General features: G+C 46.2%; 1 protein-coding gene across 1 annotated transcript; it reads left to right on the top strand.

Moving 5' to 3' along the window:
• Window positions 1-8,337: 8,337 nt before the first annotated feature.
• Window positions 8,338-16,168, top strand: T265_08502 (hypothetical protein; the record flags this gene model as incomplete). The annotated part of the gene is made up of 3 exons (XM_009174323.1): window positions 8,338-12,087; window positions 15,108-16,071; window positions 16,104-16,168. The coding sequence occupies 3 exons, from the start codon at window positions 8,404-8,406 to the stop codon at window positions 16,166-16,168; spliced, it is 4,713 nt and encodes a 1,570-aa protein (XP_009172587.1).
• Window positions 16,169-19,344: the final 3,176 nt, after the last annotated feature.

Here is a 19,344-nt window from a genome sequence, read left to right on the forward strand (position 1 = left end):
CAGCGGTTGACCTACTTGCTTCAGTGTGCGAACATTGAAGGTGGCTAAGTAGACAGACTTTCGGGGTTTGAAAACAGACTTCGAAGTGTTTAGGTTTGTGACTGAACTCGGGCTGAACTCAGCTGCAGCTGAGGTTGATGCAGGGTGGGCAAAACGGTCAGTCCTAGAGCTGGGACCCGTGGAGAAAGTATCCAAGTTTTTGTAGGGGGGAAGGGTGGAAGACGGAAAACGTGAAAGTTTAAGAACGGAGGCGTCAGCAGTATCATGTTTTCGCTTACCCGCCCTGCTGTATGCAGCAAGCAAGGCCATCCGGCTGATGTAGCATGAGACTTTTGTTATCTGTAAATATCATGGCTGTACGAGGGCTGGGATACTGCCAGGTCGCTCACACTCAGACAGAGGAAGGATAAAGGTCCTCAACCAAAGCCTTTGGCTAAAAAGTCTAATCACAAGGCTGCAGTGTTGGGCTGGAAATGCAAGTACATTACCATTTACGGAATACATTTCCACACATGTTCCAACCCCCAACCTGGAGGGTCAGGAGACTGTATTCGTCAGAACTCTCCCTATGGACCAACCTGGTATGAGAGACTGTGAGTGTCGCGCGGACACTCCGCAGTATAGCTGAGTGGGTCGCCGAGGTACACAAGCCACCACACCACGGTAAGGTGCAGTGTTTTCGTGAGGAGAGAGACTGCCAGTGTTGCACGTCACCTCCTAGTATAGCCTAATGGGTCTCGGAGGCACACAAATCATATCACGTTGAGGTGTATTCTCTCCATGATGGCACTTAATTCCTTTGTTGGTACGTGCATCTGGGAGGTTCATACGAACGTATGAAGATGAATGGCATCCGTGGAATACTATGTTGTGCTATCTCACTGGAATGTGTGAAAGATACTGAAAGGTACTGAACCCCAGTGCTGCACACAAGGTTACTGACTGCGACAGGTGTTTTCTCTGATCTGGTTAACAAGCGGGACCAGCGAAGACACCGGCTGCTTCCAAAGTTTACCTGTATGATTCAAATCCCCTAATCAACTGACGCGCATCCTACTGTGAAACTAGCAAGTGTGACTTCTGTCTGGATCTCAAGAGACGATAGTATCTGGACAACGTGAGCCCACTTTCGGGAACAGATCCCAGGAGACCCTGGGTCAAACTTAATAGAACTACTACCAATATACCCAACCGACCTCTTTAGAAGGTCAGATTTGGCTTTTGGCATGTGAAAGTCCAAGTCAGATGAATTGGGCGTGATAGAAACAGCTTATGCTATACTCAACAGACAGTAGGAATCGCCTATTCCAATCCGGTGTGTGTTGTCCTTCCCATCTAACGGTGTCTGATATCGGTGAGCCATCATTTCTTGCTACGCATCCAGCCAAACACAATGAGGATCACGTGGACCGCACCACCCAAAGTACTCGATACCTCTTGCGCATCCTCCTGCCAATCACACGTTGCTCACCTCTCAGTTTGCACCATGCTGGAACAGGTACGGAGAAGAGCAATCGTCCGAAGGGCGTCCTACGCTCAAAAAACAGCAATCGTATCGGTAGACGGTTTAGGATGCTTACCGCATGGCCGAGCCACAGCTGGCAATGGCTCCAGCCGTTCTTCGCAACTGAGATGCCTACTGTGCGACCGAACGCTCGTTTTTTCAACTATATCGTCACGAATTTTTCGGTGCTATCCGATGCCAACAGCACTTCTAAGATGTCAGTGATATCTCAGATCACTTACCTACAGATGCCAGCTCTCGCAACTAGCTCTCACCCGACCTAAATCTGTTACCTTGTCGTGGTGATCGGGTTCCTGTAGTGCAATGATCCTGTGGGTTATACTTTCTGGAACTCCATTCCTAAGGATGCTAGTCAAAAGGCAACTGCCATGCGCAGTCATATTAGGAGTAGTACATTATTGCTTTAGTCCCCGCGTCCTTGGACCAGGCTGGCCCTCTGGTGTCAAGTGAGTCAAACTATGGTGTATTTGAATCCCGACAGGGTCCCCCAAGAATACCCTAACAATCGTCGCCTCACCATTTGGTCATCTGGGCTTCATGGAATCCAGAACGTTCGATTCAAAGCAGATGATCGTCACACAGATGATGAAGAGCGATTGATCCAGCTTTGTACTGTTCCTGGCCAGCACGAACTTTCACTGTAAATGCTCGCAACGCGTAACCTGCCGGCCCACATGTGCAAATCAACCGCGGATTCAGTTAGATCACGCAGCTATCAGCCACTGATGAATAGCCACAATCGAAGGCTGTCGTTCCTTCTGAGGCACGCAACTTGATTCCGATCACGACATGGTGCCCGCACGCCTGACGGTCCGTTTTTCCTCAGGTCCCCGCAGGTCAGTAGGATAAATTCCAATCCACCACCTTAGTGGAGCTAACATGGCTTAGAAATATCGATCTGAGTAGCTCAACGACTCTATAGTGAACCAACACTGTACTGATAGCGAGTAAGTGGAAGAAGCATGGCGAAATGTGGAAGAAGCTATACTAGTGACATTCACTGCTGTCTGCCTGACTTTTCCGGTGACCACTGGATGTCGTCTAGATCGCTGGTCCTGATTGATGCCATGAAATCCATACCGGCGGACGACGAGCACGAGCTTTGGTGGACATCGAAATTTCAGGAGATGGAGAAGGCTTTTGCTACCGAAAGTATTCGCGCCATGTACCATGTAAGATCGACTGGCCGTAGGAAGGCAACAGTCTGTGAGACGGTTAGTGAGAAATGTAACTGGAAAGGTGACCGAGCACTTCGAAGAACAGTTTAGCTGGCCTCTTGCAACGGTGCATGCTGGTTAATGGAATGTAAACCTTGAGCGCTCGTCAGAAGAAACAAAATACGAAATATGTTCACTGGAGCGTGAAAAGGCATCAGGACCATGACGGTATGTATCCAACTCTCTCCAAAGAAGGCGGAGAATCTCTGTGGATTCATCTGATAAGACTCATTGATGCGATATGGGGTGAAGGGGAAGTGCCTGCAGAATGGGGCACATCGAGTTACTGTTACTGCCTTTGACTTTGTTGACCGTCAGGCACTATGACTGTGTCCATGGAGCAAAGATGTCCCTCATAAATCCTTGCCTGTACGTCACCTCCTGCGGAGGTGACGGAAGGCTCTCGTTTGTGTTCACTACATCAAGTGGTCTCAGGCAATGCTGCCTCTTTCACCTTTCCTCTTCGACTGGTCATTGATACGATCATGGAAGACTCACTATTGGCCTCTAACGTCTGTGGGTCCTAAGTGCTCCCGGAACGTCCACTCGCATATATCGAGTGCGCAGACGACATAGCTCTTCTTGGATCTGACGGCGTTGTAATACCTCGATAAATAAACTAAATAATTCCGCCTCACGGTTTGGCATGCGCTTCACACCTGCAAAGTTTAAAGTGCTACTGGAAGACTGGGTGGGCTCGAACCCTAGCCTCATGCCTGCGGATGAGCCGAATGAGGTAGCTATTTCCATCTTCTACCTGCACAGTTATGTCAGTCCCGGTGGTCTCGCGAAAGATGCTATTTCCATCCGGGCCAAATCAGCTTTCGAGAGCTTGTATCACATGTCGTGACATCAGCTTTCTGTCAAGGGTCGAGTTTACAATGCTGTGGTGCCCTTCATATTCTCCTACGGATTAGAAACCTGACCGGTGAGCACCGAGGACGTCAAAAGACTCGGCGTTCGACCAGCGGTATCTTCGGAGCATTGCCCGAGTCTGGGAACACCGGATCAGTAATACTGAAGTAGGTTGAATGGTTTTCGGAAGAAATAACTCGTCCACGGTGGATAAGCTAATCACACTGCGTACGTTGCGCTGGCTTGGTTGCGTGCTCCGTATGGCAGTTGAATGACTTATTCGAAGAGCCCTTTTTACACAACCACGCGAATGGTGGAAACGAGCCAGGGAAGGTTAGACACTGGCTTGGCAGCGAAGTATGAAAACCATTACCAGCAAACTCAGCTGCGCTGGTCATTGCCATCTTTCTGGATGGGACACATCAATGGTTAGGGGCACTGACGGACATGGCCCCCATGTATACAAGCTGTCGCTTTCAATGTGCAACTCTTCTCCCGGTCTCTCCAATGATAATACACACCCTCCTCTATTGATGTGTGAATTATATCTGCTACCGCCTCCAATGTGGTGACTATAACCACTGTACGCGAAGTACGCGTGCTTTTTTAGTTGATGTTGATGATGACCTCATGTCTGCACGCCAAACCCTGGGAGGTGATCAACATTGACTTTCGTCCAAGTGGTGTGCTTTCAATGTTATTATCTGTCGTTTGTTTCTGGTGTCGCATTGAAGAAACATCTCGAAACTCATGTTTCCTTCTGGGGTACTTGCGGTCACGATATGAAGTGTAATTAGAGGACATCTATTCAAACACCCTCAGTTGGTCCTAGTAAAGGGGTGTTTTCGAATAACCACTTGATCCTTTGTTCCTGTGTCCGCGTGTCCTTCTATGGGGCGGATTGGTAGGTAAACACAACTGGGTTGGTTATCTCAATCGCGTCACCGCAACAGGGTTGAGAGATCAACTTTCGATTCCTATGCTGGTTCAACGCAAGTGTACTCAGGCTGAGAATGCGTGTGTGTGTCCATATGCGCTCTCAAGCTCAGTGGATTTTTCTTGTGTGTGTGTGATAGTCATCGATCAATTGAAATCGGGTTGACTGATTGCCACAATGAGCGAATTCGGCCACAGTATGGCCGATTCCACACAATAGGACTGACTGGGCTGAACTGGTCGGATGTGATTTCTTAACTGCATTTCCGTACGCTTTATACAGCTAAACAAATGCTACATCAGATAGTTTGTAACTCAAAGCCAAGCGCTATTAGGTACGATGTTGCTCGATGGTATGTTATTATAGGCCCAGCTTTTTAGTGACTGTAGATAACCTTTGTTTTTTATAAACACCACAGAAGTGAAATAATTCGGATATTTTATCGTGTCTGGTTTGAATATGGTCTTGGTTCTATTGCCTGACCTGAATGAGCGAGACTTGGTGATTTCACCAACGTGTGTACGCACGTATCTGCGCATTTGTTGCTCTGGGTGTTGAATTAGGATATCGGTATTGGTTGGCTTTATAGAGGCGACTCCTGTATTGCTTGTGGTTATTGTGTCTAGCTGTGATTGAGTTATCATCCACAGTCCAGCTTATGGATTGTAGTGTGACAGATGAGGTGACTGCACGAATCTGCAAGGCTCGGGCCGCGTTTGCTAACTTGAGACACCTATGGCGTCAGAATGGTTTATCCCTGAATCTGAAGGGACGTGTGTATCAAGCTACAGTACGGGCTGTTTTGTTGTATGGCTGTGAGACTTGGCCTATTCGAGCAGCGGACCTGAGAGGGCTTCAGGTGTTCGACAATCGTTGTCTCAGAACCATAGCTCGTGTGGGTTGGTGTCGGCGAATCCGTAACGAGGCAGTTAGAAAGCGTGTTTTCGGTTGTGTAACGGGTACTTCCATTGAAGAATGTGTCCAGCACCAGAAGCTGCGTTGGTTGGGACATGTGTTACGTATGCCGAACCATCGTTTGCCGAAGAGAGTGCTGTTTTCCATGTCCAATTCAGAGTGGCGTAAACAGAGAGTTGGCCAACCCTTGACTTGGCGGGGGAGTATGAAGGAGATCACGAAACGCTTGGGTGCTGTCGGTGCTACTCGCCTTTCAGGATGGGGACCGCGTGATCCTCACTGTGCCTGGTTGAAGACACTACAAGATATGGCTGCCAACCGATGTCAGTGGCGTTCTTGTTGTCAGTTTCTATCCAGATTGCCTGAGTGAATGTGTGGAGGTGGAGGCACCTCGGAATGATTGTATTAAGCTAGCACCTTCACTCTTTTCTTTACAATAAGGCGTTCAAATAAATCATGGTTGTATGGCAGTGAAGCATCAGTTTTGAACACTGATGTCATGATGTCGATGATGATGATGATGTCATGGAACGAAAACCCCTCCATCGAACATGCTGAAGACGTTTTCTATCCAGTTTCTCATTGTGCTAAACATGCTGCTTTTGAATTTCCGTAGGATCGCTGTTATCCCGAGTACCTGCTCTGTACACTAAGCCATGAGTAAAACCGTGAGAATTTGCAATGATGGAATTACTGCTCGACATGCGCTTACCGTTCGTTGCAATCTGTTGGGGCATTGTGCATCGGAGTATTCAAGCATTATTCACCGAGCTTCAGTTTTGTGTTTTATTTGTCAAACTGTGTGAAAAAGAAGGACTTGGTCGTTTGGCCCCAGGGTCGTTTTTTTGATTGACTAACTGCACAGTTCGGCACTAGAGCGCCATGCAACGATTATTATTTCGAGAAAACGCATCCAAATAGTCCATCTAGTTGCTTGTAAAAGCAAGGTGCACTTTTTAATATTACAGAGCTACTGACTACGTTGCATTAACACGCATTTAAATGTGATATTTCACTAAGTGGAAGACAACCACTTGCCGACATCTTCCAATATCGCGGTTCATCCCATCAAAGCTCTTCATGCATGATGGAACTTCCTACTGTATCTCAAAAACAATAAATTCCAAATTCATAAAGTTGCATATGTGACTTCCCACGAATGCATCTGGGCTGTTTTGGTTATGATTAAAAGCAGCACTGAAATCATTGGTAATTTTCTTGCATACTTAGTAAGTGTGTTCGGAATTGTGTCAGTTTTCCTGTGAAAGTCCTGTGAAGTCCCAATTCACACGTTATGGTTCAGTTGGTAAAGAACGTTACCGATAAATGTGTCGTACGTCTTTGTGTCATGCGTAAAATTACCTGACTATGACTACTCTTTGTGTTCACGTTTGACAGTTTCCTGTTACTAAAAGATGCATCACATATCTCAAGCATACTGAGATTCACACTGACGAAGATCATCGCAATTATCCGAAATTCCCAGCTGATACACACTGTTCCTGACGTCTAGTCGTGTTCTACAGTGTTCCAAACATGTGTGCTCAACTGCAGTTTGCGTTTGCTTTTTTCCTTTGATACAACTGTGACCTGACGCTGTTTTATTATCCACTTTTGAGGCCTTACAGCACATATTCTCACTTCCAAGGCTTTCTTCTTCCGGTATGCAGCAGGAATGGCGTATATGAACACGACGCGTCGACCACAAGTGTAGCATATGACCACGTATAACAACATAATAATAATAATAATAATAATAATAATCGCCAAGCTGTATAACCCTTCCAGTACAAATATGCCGTGTCATCCGAAGGAAACACGAACGCTGTGATACAGCCAGGTTGACCAAACCTACACAGGACTGACAGCTGAATCCCTTGTTTATGATATTATTAAGCTGAGTTCCAGGCGAGCCTTCCGTCAAAACCAAATTGGTAAGCAGATGAGTGTTTAGGTCGAATTTTGTGCCATTTGGGAGGTTCAAGCAGAACGTAGGGTTGATGGAAACTTGGGGACTGCGATTACCTGATAAACCTCGAGAAGGGCGAAACCGGTCGTGGGCTGTCAGACTTTTCAGTAGTGGAGGTTCAAGACGTAGGGTTGATGGAAACTTGGGGACTGCGATTACCTGATAAACCTCGAGAAGGGCGAAACCGGTCGTGGGCTGTCAGACTTTTCAGTAGTGCCTTTTGAGCAGTGCATTACATCTATACATGTGTCGCGATATCTCGAATATCGTACCAACTGAAACATGAGATCGCCTGGTGCAGCACGTCCAGTTACTTGAAAACACCGTGGACGAAAGATTCAGCTTGGTACCAGGTAAGTCTCTTATCAAGACTAAAGTGGAATGCAGATGAGTGTACTAGTCAAACAGTGTATTCAATATCGGCAACGCTTTTGATACAAATGTGCACGTTGACGTCTGATCCGCACTTGTAGTTGCGGGCTTTTTGGCACCACATCTTCGATCCGCGTTTTGCCTGCTTCGTCATGCTTTGAAACCATGAAATTGATGTGTCTTAGTAGGCCTGTTCCTTGGCTCTTCCTCTTGTTCCAGGTAAAAAGTTGTCAACTTGAGAACATTATTGTAAGAGTTCTTTTGCCAGTGTATCTACCAGATCGTTGCAGTGGGCCTTCTTTGTGGGGGGGGGGATTTGATATTTTCTGGAATTCCACGTTACTCTGCTCATTACGGTGAGAATAGCGGTGCTCCTCCTGAGTTCAAATAAAGAGATTACCCATAGGACACATAAAGTAACCACTTTTACCCATCGGCGTTTCTATGATTGCCTCGCGTTTTGCGTGCATGGAATAACACCTAAATTCGGTTTTGCATCAAAACTTTTTTTTCGTATTCTGATCTGTTCACGATATTCCTTTTAGATATCTCAACTGTCCAAAAAACCAAGTGAAACGTGTACCTCCAATATTCCGGTACATACTTACGGTTGATGATGGAATTCAACTCCTCAGGCAATACGTACCCGAATGGTTATTTTATTGCCTCTCAAGACGGTCAACACTTCAGTCATGTTCCATCGGATTCTATCAAAGATCTTTTAACTCGTCAGTTCATAGTGTATTACATCGACTATGGAACGCCGCTGAATTCGATAACAGCAGAAGGGTCTGGAACCAACCATCAGCTTTCTGGTATACTCCCTGAAGCGCCCTCCAGTGTAGTACTTTTGGACAATCACCCTGCGCAGAATGTAAGGGGTACTTCAAGCGAGATAATCTCAACCTCCCAGTTGGTTGTTCACCAGCCCGTTGACTTGGATGGCGTTCTGCTTCCTGCCTACGATGCGTTGCAGTCTGATGGGGCCGTTACCTCGCTTCCTGACGCCCCCAAACCTTTTTCGCGTTCCTCTGCCCGGAGGAAGCCTGTCCAGCGGGCCTGTCCGATATGTAATGAAGTATTCAGTACTAAGAAGACCTACACACTTCACTTGAGTAAACACGAAGAGGGAAAACCTTATAGATGCCCTCATTGCCCACAAAGCTTTAACTATTCAACCAACCTTACCATCCATGTTGCCCTTGAAAAGGCATCTGACCCACCTTACAAATGCCCTATTTGTCAACAGCTGTGTTCCCGCCTCTCGGCATTTAAGTCACATTTGCTGCTTCATCAGGTGGATGATCAACTGCAATGTCCAATCTGTCAAAGTTCATTTACAACGCAATGCTTGTTAGATGCCCACACGAAAACAGAACACCAGAATCCAGCGAATCAACCAGATCCAGTCTACCGTTGTAGAGTTTGCCAAGCAGCTTTGCCTACCAACGGACAGTTGCGTAAGCACTACTTACTACACCATGCATCTCACCGTACAGCCACACGCCATGTGTCCCCTGTACGAAGCCGTATTCCTTCCGCCACTGCGGAGTCTAATCCACAACTAGAGACGTCCCAGCAACAAAATTCCTTTCGTCGTAGCAAGACGGAAGCTCTGTCGTTTCTTACCCGTGTATTGGCTCCAAAAAAGTCTCTTCATGATGTGCTAACAGGCGATAGCCTAATTCAACGAGTTGAGCTGGATTCTTCAACTCTGCCTGTGTCACCGATACCGCTCCGTAATCCACGACGAAGGAAATTTAAGAGAGGCGGTTCATTAAAAGGTCCATTGTACAAGTGTCCAGTATGTGGGCAGAAGTTCACTCATCTCACCAGGGCAAAAATGCATACATTGCATCATGTAAACAAGAAGCCTTTCGAATGTCTAATCTGCCACCTCCGGTTCGCTGAAAAGTCATCTGCAAGAGCTCATGTTATCCGTCACAATCGTCCACTCTCCCGATCAGTTTGTCCAATATGTCAGCGAACTTTCATCCGACAAAGTGCCTTGCTCAAACATCTGAAAAATCATCATCAGGAGTACTCTTTCGAGGTTCTTGGTCCCGACCGATGGACTACTGAATGGGTTTTACAGGAAAGCCATCCACAATCCAACACAATTATACCGCCTCTAACGTCAGCATCTGTTACTGGACTCCACAACCAGGAACCCAGCCCTGCTTATGCTCAGTTTTCCGTCAGCACAGCACTGATTCCCTCTCAGCTGCCTGTAGGTGAAGCCGTGGAAATTGTTGAACTCAACAGCGTTCCAGGTCAACAGAACATTTCTCGTCAAGTCATCAATTCACCTTCCAAGCCGTTCCAGTGTGATGTTTGTAAAAAATCGTTTTCTCGTTCCCGAACTTTATCTGTCCATATGCTGCGTCATCCTTCAATCTCTCTTCCCTATTCATGTTTCCAATGTCCGCTGAGGTTTTCCACATCGGCAGAACTGAAATATCACCTACGTGACCATATATTACGCACCAGTTCACGATTCAATATAATCCGACAGGAACAATCGCGTTCGAGCGATGGTCCGTTGAAATGGGATCGCGCCTCTCATCGTTTTGTCAACATCAGACGCAACAAACGCAGACCTTTCAAATGCCTCGATTGTCCTAATTCATACCGGTCGAAAACGCATTTGGAATACCATATCAGGCAACGACATCGTCTCGAACTGGCCCCTTATGTATGTCACACGTGTCATAAACGTTTTGTCACTGAGAGCAGACTACGCCAACACGCCAACTCAGTACACAATAATACAGTGAAGCCGAATTACGTCTGCCTTCTATGTGCCGCGTCTTTTTCATGTAGGAGTTCACTGAAGCGCCATATGGTGATCCATTCGGGTGAGAGACCGTACAAGTGCACGGTTTGTCACAAGTTGTTTAAGTTCTATGCATCATGTCAGCGACATATGAAACTACATCTAGATAACACGCAGGGTTCCGATGCTTGTTCCTTTCGGTACTCCCCGGCGAATCAATATGACCCGTGTGCGATTTCTAACATGACGGACGACGTGGGTACAACTATTCACCATCAGCAAACACAGCATATTGTCGATTTAGACCAAGAGTTTGTACAGAACGTATCGTCTCAGTTGTGCTCAATCGTTCCTGCGCAAATATGTCTCGTGCCGGTGAGTAGTCCATTTAATACCAACCAAAACTGCACTTCTAACGACTGCATTATCCAATCGGTCAATATGGATAGTTGTGCTCCTTCTGGATTATCTTTGACTGTAGATTATGCTAAAAAGTTCGGTCAGAATTCAGCCCAGTTTTGTTGTGAGGACCTTGGACACGATTCTCCTCGGGGAGTGCTTTACTCTGAACAACCGGTGGCAACTTGTTTTCATTCTGACGGAAACGATCCGGATTCTGTTGATATCTCGTTACATCATATCATGCCGCAGTACTGTACCAGCCATCCAAATCCCGTATTGGCAACTACTCTAAAGCACTTGGTGCCCCCAGCCCACTGCTTGCCTTCCGCGGATGGATATCAGAAAATTGACACTGCTAACAGCACTGCGGCTCCCAATTATTCTGATTTCGTTCCCCCGATGTTGTCTCAGGTGGCTGCCATTACGGATGAAGCAAAACAGATGAATTCGGTCGACGTTACCGTTCTCGAATCACCTGAACAGGCACAACTCCAACCACCAACGTCAGCCGCCACAAAACTTGACACAAACAATGAATCCTGTCAAAATCCTGATTCCGGTACTGCTGGATGTCACTCATCGGTTGAAGTTATGTTGTTTGGCTGCGGTTTGTGTTCACAATCTTTTGACACAGCCGCTCAACTACGGCTGCACGTGGATACCTCGCATGCCATACAACCTAAACCGTTCGCGTGTGATAGCTGTCAGTTGTCTTTTGTCAGTGAAACTCTTCTCTTGGCTCATAAAACCATCCATTTTGAACCACAAGGTGAATTGCAAACTCACCGTTGTCCCAGCTGTCCATTGGCATCCTTTAACAACAAATCTGCTTTGACGCGACATATACTTGCCTGTCATCCTTTGCCAACTCCTGATAGATTCAGATGTACATCCTGTGATGCTCGATTCAGGCTACTTAGATCTCTCGTGGCTCACATCGCTAAATTCAAAAACGGACTTAGTGGTGGATGTTCGAAAATCCCCAAAATGGCAAACAGGATCCGTGCGAAACACCAGAAAGCAGGAGAGAACATGGATCCGGAGTTGTTGAAAGTACGCTATGGGCTTCCCGAGGGGCCAGCGCCGGATCTTGGTTCATCCGAAAAAATTTCGACAACGGTAAGTAGATTTTTTGGTGGATTACAATTTGTTGGATGTCAGCTACGCTGGTAAGGCCATGCACTTCATATTGCAAGATACCGTTCGGTGCGTATAACGATCTTCACCCAGTCATGTGTCAGGTGTAGTCGACCCTGGGCTGTTGTATTCAGTTCAGTCCATTTAATCAAGTGTAAACCGTATATCAATTGCAAGTTACTTCCAGCTGTTACAGTTCCGATTACCGGAAAATGGTAGAATGTGGAAGTTACAACCAAGTTCTTATTGAATCAGCCCTGTTGTTTGAGGGAACGCAAAACGTGACAGCTACGCATTAGAAGCGACAGCTTTGATGCAGGGAAGTCACTGACTACGTGATTGACCCATATCTGCCAGTGTCGTTGGCCATTGATGAGTTGAGTTTCAGCGTCCCCATCCAGAGAGACCATAGTTGTCAACCCGATCAGATTTATTGTTTAGTATTCACATACTTCTTTACCAGATCATAGACTGTTCGCCTCTCGGTCCTTTCGGATACAGAGTACATATTATAAACAACATAACCTGTGAAGTGCTAGTAGCTCATCCATCATAGGAGAGTTCCTTGTTCCTAAGGCTCACTGGCCTACCTCGGGAATGTTAATCCAACTTTCCAAACACCCGACGCAAATCGCGAGGTGGACGGCGCACGACTTGGCAGAAGGGCATGGAAGTGATCACTAAGAGTGTGGGTGTTGTTGGTGCTGTACGGCTTCCAGGATGGATCTTCAACCTTTTGTTCTTCTTCAAACCGAATCGCACCAAATTAGTGAATATACACTCATCTCCAATGTAATTTGATTATTTCGAGAGACTCACATGGAACCCAGCTGAATCTCTCGATTTTACTGATGTACTCAGGCAACTGAATATGCTGCATTCACCAGGCCGGCTAATTGGTCAGTCCCTACGATCTTTGAAATATCGCGATACGTGTATATATACGTATTGTATCGTAATAAACATAAGGTTAGTGAAAATCCATCGAAAGCCCGCCACCGGTTTCGCCCTACTCGGGGCTCATCTATAGGCGCATTCCCCGGGATTCCGTCAACCATATGTTCTACTTCAAACCGGATTGCTCCAAATTAGCGAATATGCACTCATTTGCCATCTAATTTGGATTCCTTCAGAGATTCAAGCGGAACCCCGCTGAATCTCTATTTCATGATATTCTTCTCAGGCAACTGAACGTGCTGCATACAGCAGGCTGCCTCATTTCACATTCGCTACCACATACTGAATACTCGATACATGTATATATATATTATAATTTACTACACATAATATTGGTGATAATCCATCGACAAACCACGACTGCTTTCGGCCTTCTCGTGGCTCATCTGGTAGGCGCAGTCCCCGGGTTTCCGTCAACCTTATGCTCTAATTCAAACCGAATTGCACCGAATAGCGGATACACGCTCAACTGATATATTCATTGTTTCTTTCGAGAGATTCACCTGAAACCCAGCTGCGTCTATCGTGTTTCCACGATGTTCCCAAGCAACTGAATGTGCTGCATTCATCAGTCCGACTCATGTTTCAGTCGCTACGATATTTGAAATATCGCGATACATGTATATGTTTGTATTGTAATGTACTATTCCTAATGTAGGTGAAAATCCGTCGACAACCCACGACCGGTTTCGCCCTGCTCGGGGCTCATCAGGTAGTCGCAGTCCCCGGGTTTCCCTCAAACTTATGTTCTACTTAAAACCGAATTGCACCAAATTAGCGAACATTCCCCGTGACTCCACCTGTGCCTGGCTGGAGACGTTGCAAGAAATGGCGGCTCATCGATGTCAGTGGTCTTTGTGCTGTCATTTTCTTTCCAGATTGTTCGATTGAGCACTTTGAAGTGTAGGCACCTCAGAATGCTTGACATGCTCATGGTCCAGTTAATACGATATTTCAAATTCGCGATAAAGGTATTTATATGCATTGTGATGTTCGAAACTTAAATTTGGTGAATATTCTTCGACAGCCGAGGACCGGTTTTGCCCATCTCGGGGCTCATCAACCCCCTCCCTTACCCGTTTCTTATGGCTTATTTTCATTCCAAGACATTAAATATAATTAGATGTAACTTTTTTGGATGTGTGGCAGTAAAGCATCAATGACAACACTGGCGTTACTGTGTTGTCTCTGATGGTGATGATGTTGATGTTGATGGCAGTCCAGCTACAGTGCGTTTTAGCCTGCTTACAGTGGACACGCTTCCTTTTTTCTACCGTTCTTTTTTCTTCTTTTTAATAGACTGTTAGTCAGTCGGATTATGGGGCCGAACCTTCGATATCCAATAAAGATGTAAGCGAATATGCACTCATCTATAATCCAGTTTTTTAATTTCGAGAGACTCATCCGGAAGGCAGCTGCATCTATCGGTATTTGATTATGTTCTCAGCAAATGAATGTGCTGCATTCACCAGGCCGCCTCTTGATTCAGTCGCTACGATAGTTGAAATAACGCGACACATATATAATTATATTCTTGTGCACTACACTTAAGGTTGGTGATAATACGTCGACAGCCCACGACCGGTTTCGCCTTTCTCGGGGCGAACCAGGTAGGAGCAGTCGCCGGTTTCGCTCAAACGTATGTTCTACTTCAAACCGAATTCCACCAAATTAGCGAATATACACTCATCTGCAATCTAATTTGATTAGTTCGAGAGACTCACACGGAACCCAGCTGAATCTCTCGTGTGTTGATGGTGATCTCAGGCAACTGAATGTGCTGCATTCACCAGGCCGGCTCACGGTGCAGTTACTGCGATATATGGAAGATCGCGTTAAATGTATTTCTATGCGTTGTGATGTCCTAAACTTATGGTTGGTGAACATTCATCGACAGCCGAGGACCGGTTTCGCGTTTCCCGGGGCTCATCAGGTTGGCGCAATCCCCGGGATTCCGTCAACCGCAAGTTCTACATCAAACTGAATTGCACCAAATTAGCGAACATACACACATCTGCATTCTAATTTTGGTCTTTCGAGAGCAGTCGGATTATGGGGCCGAACCTTCGATATCCAATAAAGATGTCACAGATCAGAGACGCAAAGCGAATTCCATGTGCCCAATCTGTAGCAAGGAATTCAAGCTAACTTCGGATTTGAAGCGGCACATGTGGACACACACTTTCGCTCGTCCATTTCGGTGTAACAAATGCAACTCGCAATTTACGAGGCACTCGCGTCTTCGTCATCATATCCAGCGTGTTCACGCCTTGGAAGATGTCACCACAATTTCGGTCGAAGTTGATGGAATATCCCTTCAGATCAGCCGGGTTTGCGCAAATGGTTACATCTGTCATACTTGTGGTGAAAAATGCTCATCCATAACCGAGTTGCGCTCACACCTGCAGCTGCACGTTGCAAAACGACAATTTTATTGTCACCGGTGCAATGTTAGTTGTGCCACACCTGCAGAAAGACAGACGCACCAACTCCATTGTAACGTGCTTTCTCAGTCGCATTCGGAAACGTCCGTTGATCTCGTGGATGACTTGACACCTTATGATGGCGCTTCGACACGTCAGTGTATTGATTCCAATCAAGCGAATAACTTCATGGTACCCAGTGCTCACATTTCGAATGCTTCGGAGTCCACCCAGGTTCAGATTGGGTGCTCCAGTGGGGAACCCGGGACAAGTGGAACGCATGACTCCCATTTTTTCTCAACTGAGCTCCTTGCTGCTTGTACCCAGAGCATTACGCCAGCCGTAGTTCACAACGGCCCAAAATCTTCCCAAATTGATCCGACACATTCTCAGAATTCGGACGATACCGTCCAAAACGTCGTAGAATTTGCTCCAGATGCACCGGAGAGTAATACAATCAGCGACAACAACCTGCAGCCTTATGATATGTTCAAACAACCGGTATGTACCGATGACGTATCCTACAAGTGCCCTCCAACCTTCCACACAGTACCGGTTATCCAAAGGGGCCGGTGTAGAAAGCGCCGTAAGAAGTCAACAACGAGTAGCTCCTTACAGCGTCTGTTCCGATGTTCTACATGCCACATGGAGTTCAGTCGACGTCCCTCTCTTACCCGACATGAACGTATCCACACGAACTATCGTCCATATGTTTGTGCTGAGTGTAAAGCTTGTTTCACTCAATCGTACGCGCTTACAAGGCACCTCATAGTTCATACTTCTGAACGACCTTTTAAATGTAACCGTTGTCAGGTATCTTTCAGAGCACGAATTAGTATGCGGAGACATCTTGAAAAAGTACACGCTTGAGCTGCCCACGCTACCAATTCATCTCATGCAACGTGCCAAATAAACTGTATTACCCTCCTGTATCTATCATATGTTCTGGCTTTCTCAACTCGTGTGGGTTGCACTGTTTACATACTTTTACCTCAGTCGGGAGCCTTGCATGAGGGTATGAAGTACTATGTGCTACATCAAGTCACTTGTCAACCCAGTCACGCTGAGGTTTGCCACTACACATGGAGAATGATGATGGAACTGAACACAAGAAGAAGTCACGGGTTTAATCTGATAGCAGCTTACAGCAGAAACACCGTTGATGACGGTTCTGTGTTATTTCTGGTGCGTGTTTGTCCAGCATCACTTACCAACTAGAATGAGAATAACTTCTGTGATGAAACATTCCGATTCACTCTGTGCAACATCCACCCGCTTTGACGCTGCAGCTTATCACCGACTTTGCTAGCAGTTTCCGTGTTGATGCTTCGCCGCCAAAGCTGATTTGATATTTCTGCTGACATCATAGAACGATCACCCACACAAAGCTCTTACACAATATGGGCAGTATTCTCCCCGCAAAATAGATTTTTCTGGGGGCTTATCTTTGCACATCCAAGGCCACAAGATCGATCCCAATTCACTTCTTCAGTGGCTGTCCCCCGACCTTGTCAACTGTGACACTAGTTGCTAACTGATGGACCGTGAGAGCAACTTCATCGTCCTTTTGCACAATCAACTTATACTTTCACGGACTCTAAACAACACTGTAAACCGAACAGCAGAAAGAGGGTACCCAGGTGGCTCAGTAGTTAAGGCGCGAACCTACTGGCCTGAAAATCTGTGATTCGAACCCGACCTCCGCATCTCGACTTCTCTCTAGGCTTGGGCAACATGGCAATATCTGGACCCTTATGCTTCCTTTGGATGGCGTAACAACTAAGCACTGAAGGATGTTGCGGTTAAAAGTTGTTTTTTCTGCTTTGTCATATTTCACGTGGAAGAAAGAAAGTTGGTTTGAGTGAACTCTGTTTCAATTTCGCGATTTCAAGTGCGGGACCGGTGAAATATAACGCACCGCGTTAAGATACGATAGCATAGTAGCAGTTTGGCTTAGAGGTCATCCATTCACCGTGATTCACTAGAAGTTTCACCCCTCCACGCTTGTCTGTTCACGCGACCTACCTCCCAGAAGCTGCTCACCATACAGCTGTAGAACCGGCTAGGTAAGTTTGATTGATCGCACCAGAGATAACAGGTCTAACTAAAATGGGCATTCGCGATCACTGCTGTTGTCACAAAGCTGTAACTATCAGGTATCGTATGCCTTACGGTGTTTGCTACTAGATCCACGGATACCTATTATGGAGTACTGTCTGGCTCCTATCGGTTTGGATTTTTATGACCATTCCATCGCCACCTAACGTTCCGTACACCCTTTGCGGTGCCAGGATTCATAGTTTCCATCAGCCCTATATGGTATTATGAATAATAGTGTTAGTGAAAATACGAGACCCCATGCGAATGGGATTATGAATTAACGTGAGAGAAAAAAATTGGTCGGTATCGGGAGGATAGTCCATACAATCAAATGTGAAACCGAGTACTCCCGATTCTCCGGCGCTTTGTTCTTCGGTGGTTTTGTTTGAATGCCGGTCTACGTTATTTCGACCAATGATGGACTTGCTGAAACAGACGCACGATTTCGGGTTTGACGGAGGAGGAGACAGTCGCATTCCAACTGGTTGATAGCGTTCAGCTGTAGCACCCTTCTGGTGCCTAGCTGCCATGCCACCCGAAGGGAGCACGAGGGCTGGGATACTGTCAGGTTGCCCAAGCCTAGACAGGAGAAATCGAGAGGCGGAGGTCAGGTTCGAACCACGGACCTTCCGGTCAGTAAATTCACGTTGTAACCACTTAGGCCATCTCGCCCCTTAATGTAACAGTCGATGTTTCCCTCCACCGGAATTTTGCTACTACTTCGAAGAAAATCTGTCAAGAGCGTGTCTAGCGCACTGTCTTCGTTATTACAATGAGTCATCCACCCTGATGGGGACGCTGATGATTTCTGTGCACATGGTTCAAAATTTAACGGATGTTAAACATAGAACATGTAATCGTCTTCGAAAAGGCTGTGACATAGATTCTTTATTTGTTGCGGCCCGGGAGGCAGGCGTGCAATACACTTGGTCTGGTTACTAAAGTACAAGATGCACTATCATGTGGTCCTCATGCAACAACTTTTCTTGCTAGATATCCATCCGCGAAGACCTCTTAGCCCATCCAATGAGGAAATATTGTGTCAGAAAATTTTGGAATGTGCAAGTTGAGTCCGTTATATATGTATATATGTAACCGGTGCGTAGCTACCATGCACCCGATGGAGGCACCAGGGCTAGGATACCGCCAGGTTACCCAAGCCTAGACAAGGGAAATCGAGGAACAGAGGTCGAGTTCAAACCACGGTCCTTCTGTTAGTAAATTCGCGCTCCAACTGCTGAGCTATCTCGCTCCTAAACTTTTTTTAGCCTGTAAATCCCGATCTACCACTTTCCCTATCGGCACCCGGCGGCAGACGAATGTTTTACGAATCTGTTAGTTCACAAGACTCCTCGATCACAAGTACTCGATAGTCGAATTAATTTGGCTGTTGTGTTTGTCTTGATGGAAACTGTACTCTTTGGTCAAGCCGATCTAGAGTAGTTTAAACTTAAACTTACCATAAGGATGGTATAGCATGACTAATTTCATACTTTATGCACTTGGTTGGCTTACTTGACCATAGTATTAGGTGTCGTTTCGGAACCATGAACACAGATGACCTTTGTCGTTTATGTCACCTTGCGAATTCTAACTTTTCCATTTTCCGAGATAAGGTGTACTTTTTAGTCGCATCATTAAAAAGATACTTCGGGCTTTGATTCGTACCCCAGGATTGACAAAACATCTAGTCCCGTGGTCTGTGATCACCAGTATACTTGAACGGAGGACCGTACGCAGAGTTCAAGTGGCCGACCTA

This window comes from Opisthorchis viverrini (genome assembly GCF_000715545.1).
Source record: "Opisthorchis viverrini unplaced genomic scaffold opera_v5_222, whole genome shotgun sequence".
NCBI lineage: Eukaryota > Metazoa > Platyhelminthes > Trematoda > Opisthorchiida > Opisthorchiidae > Opisthorchis > Opisthorchis viverrini.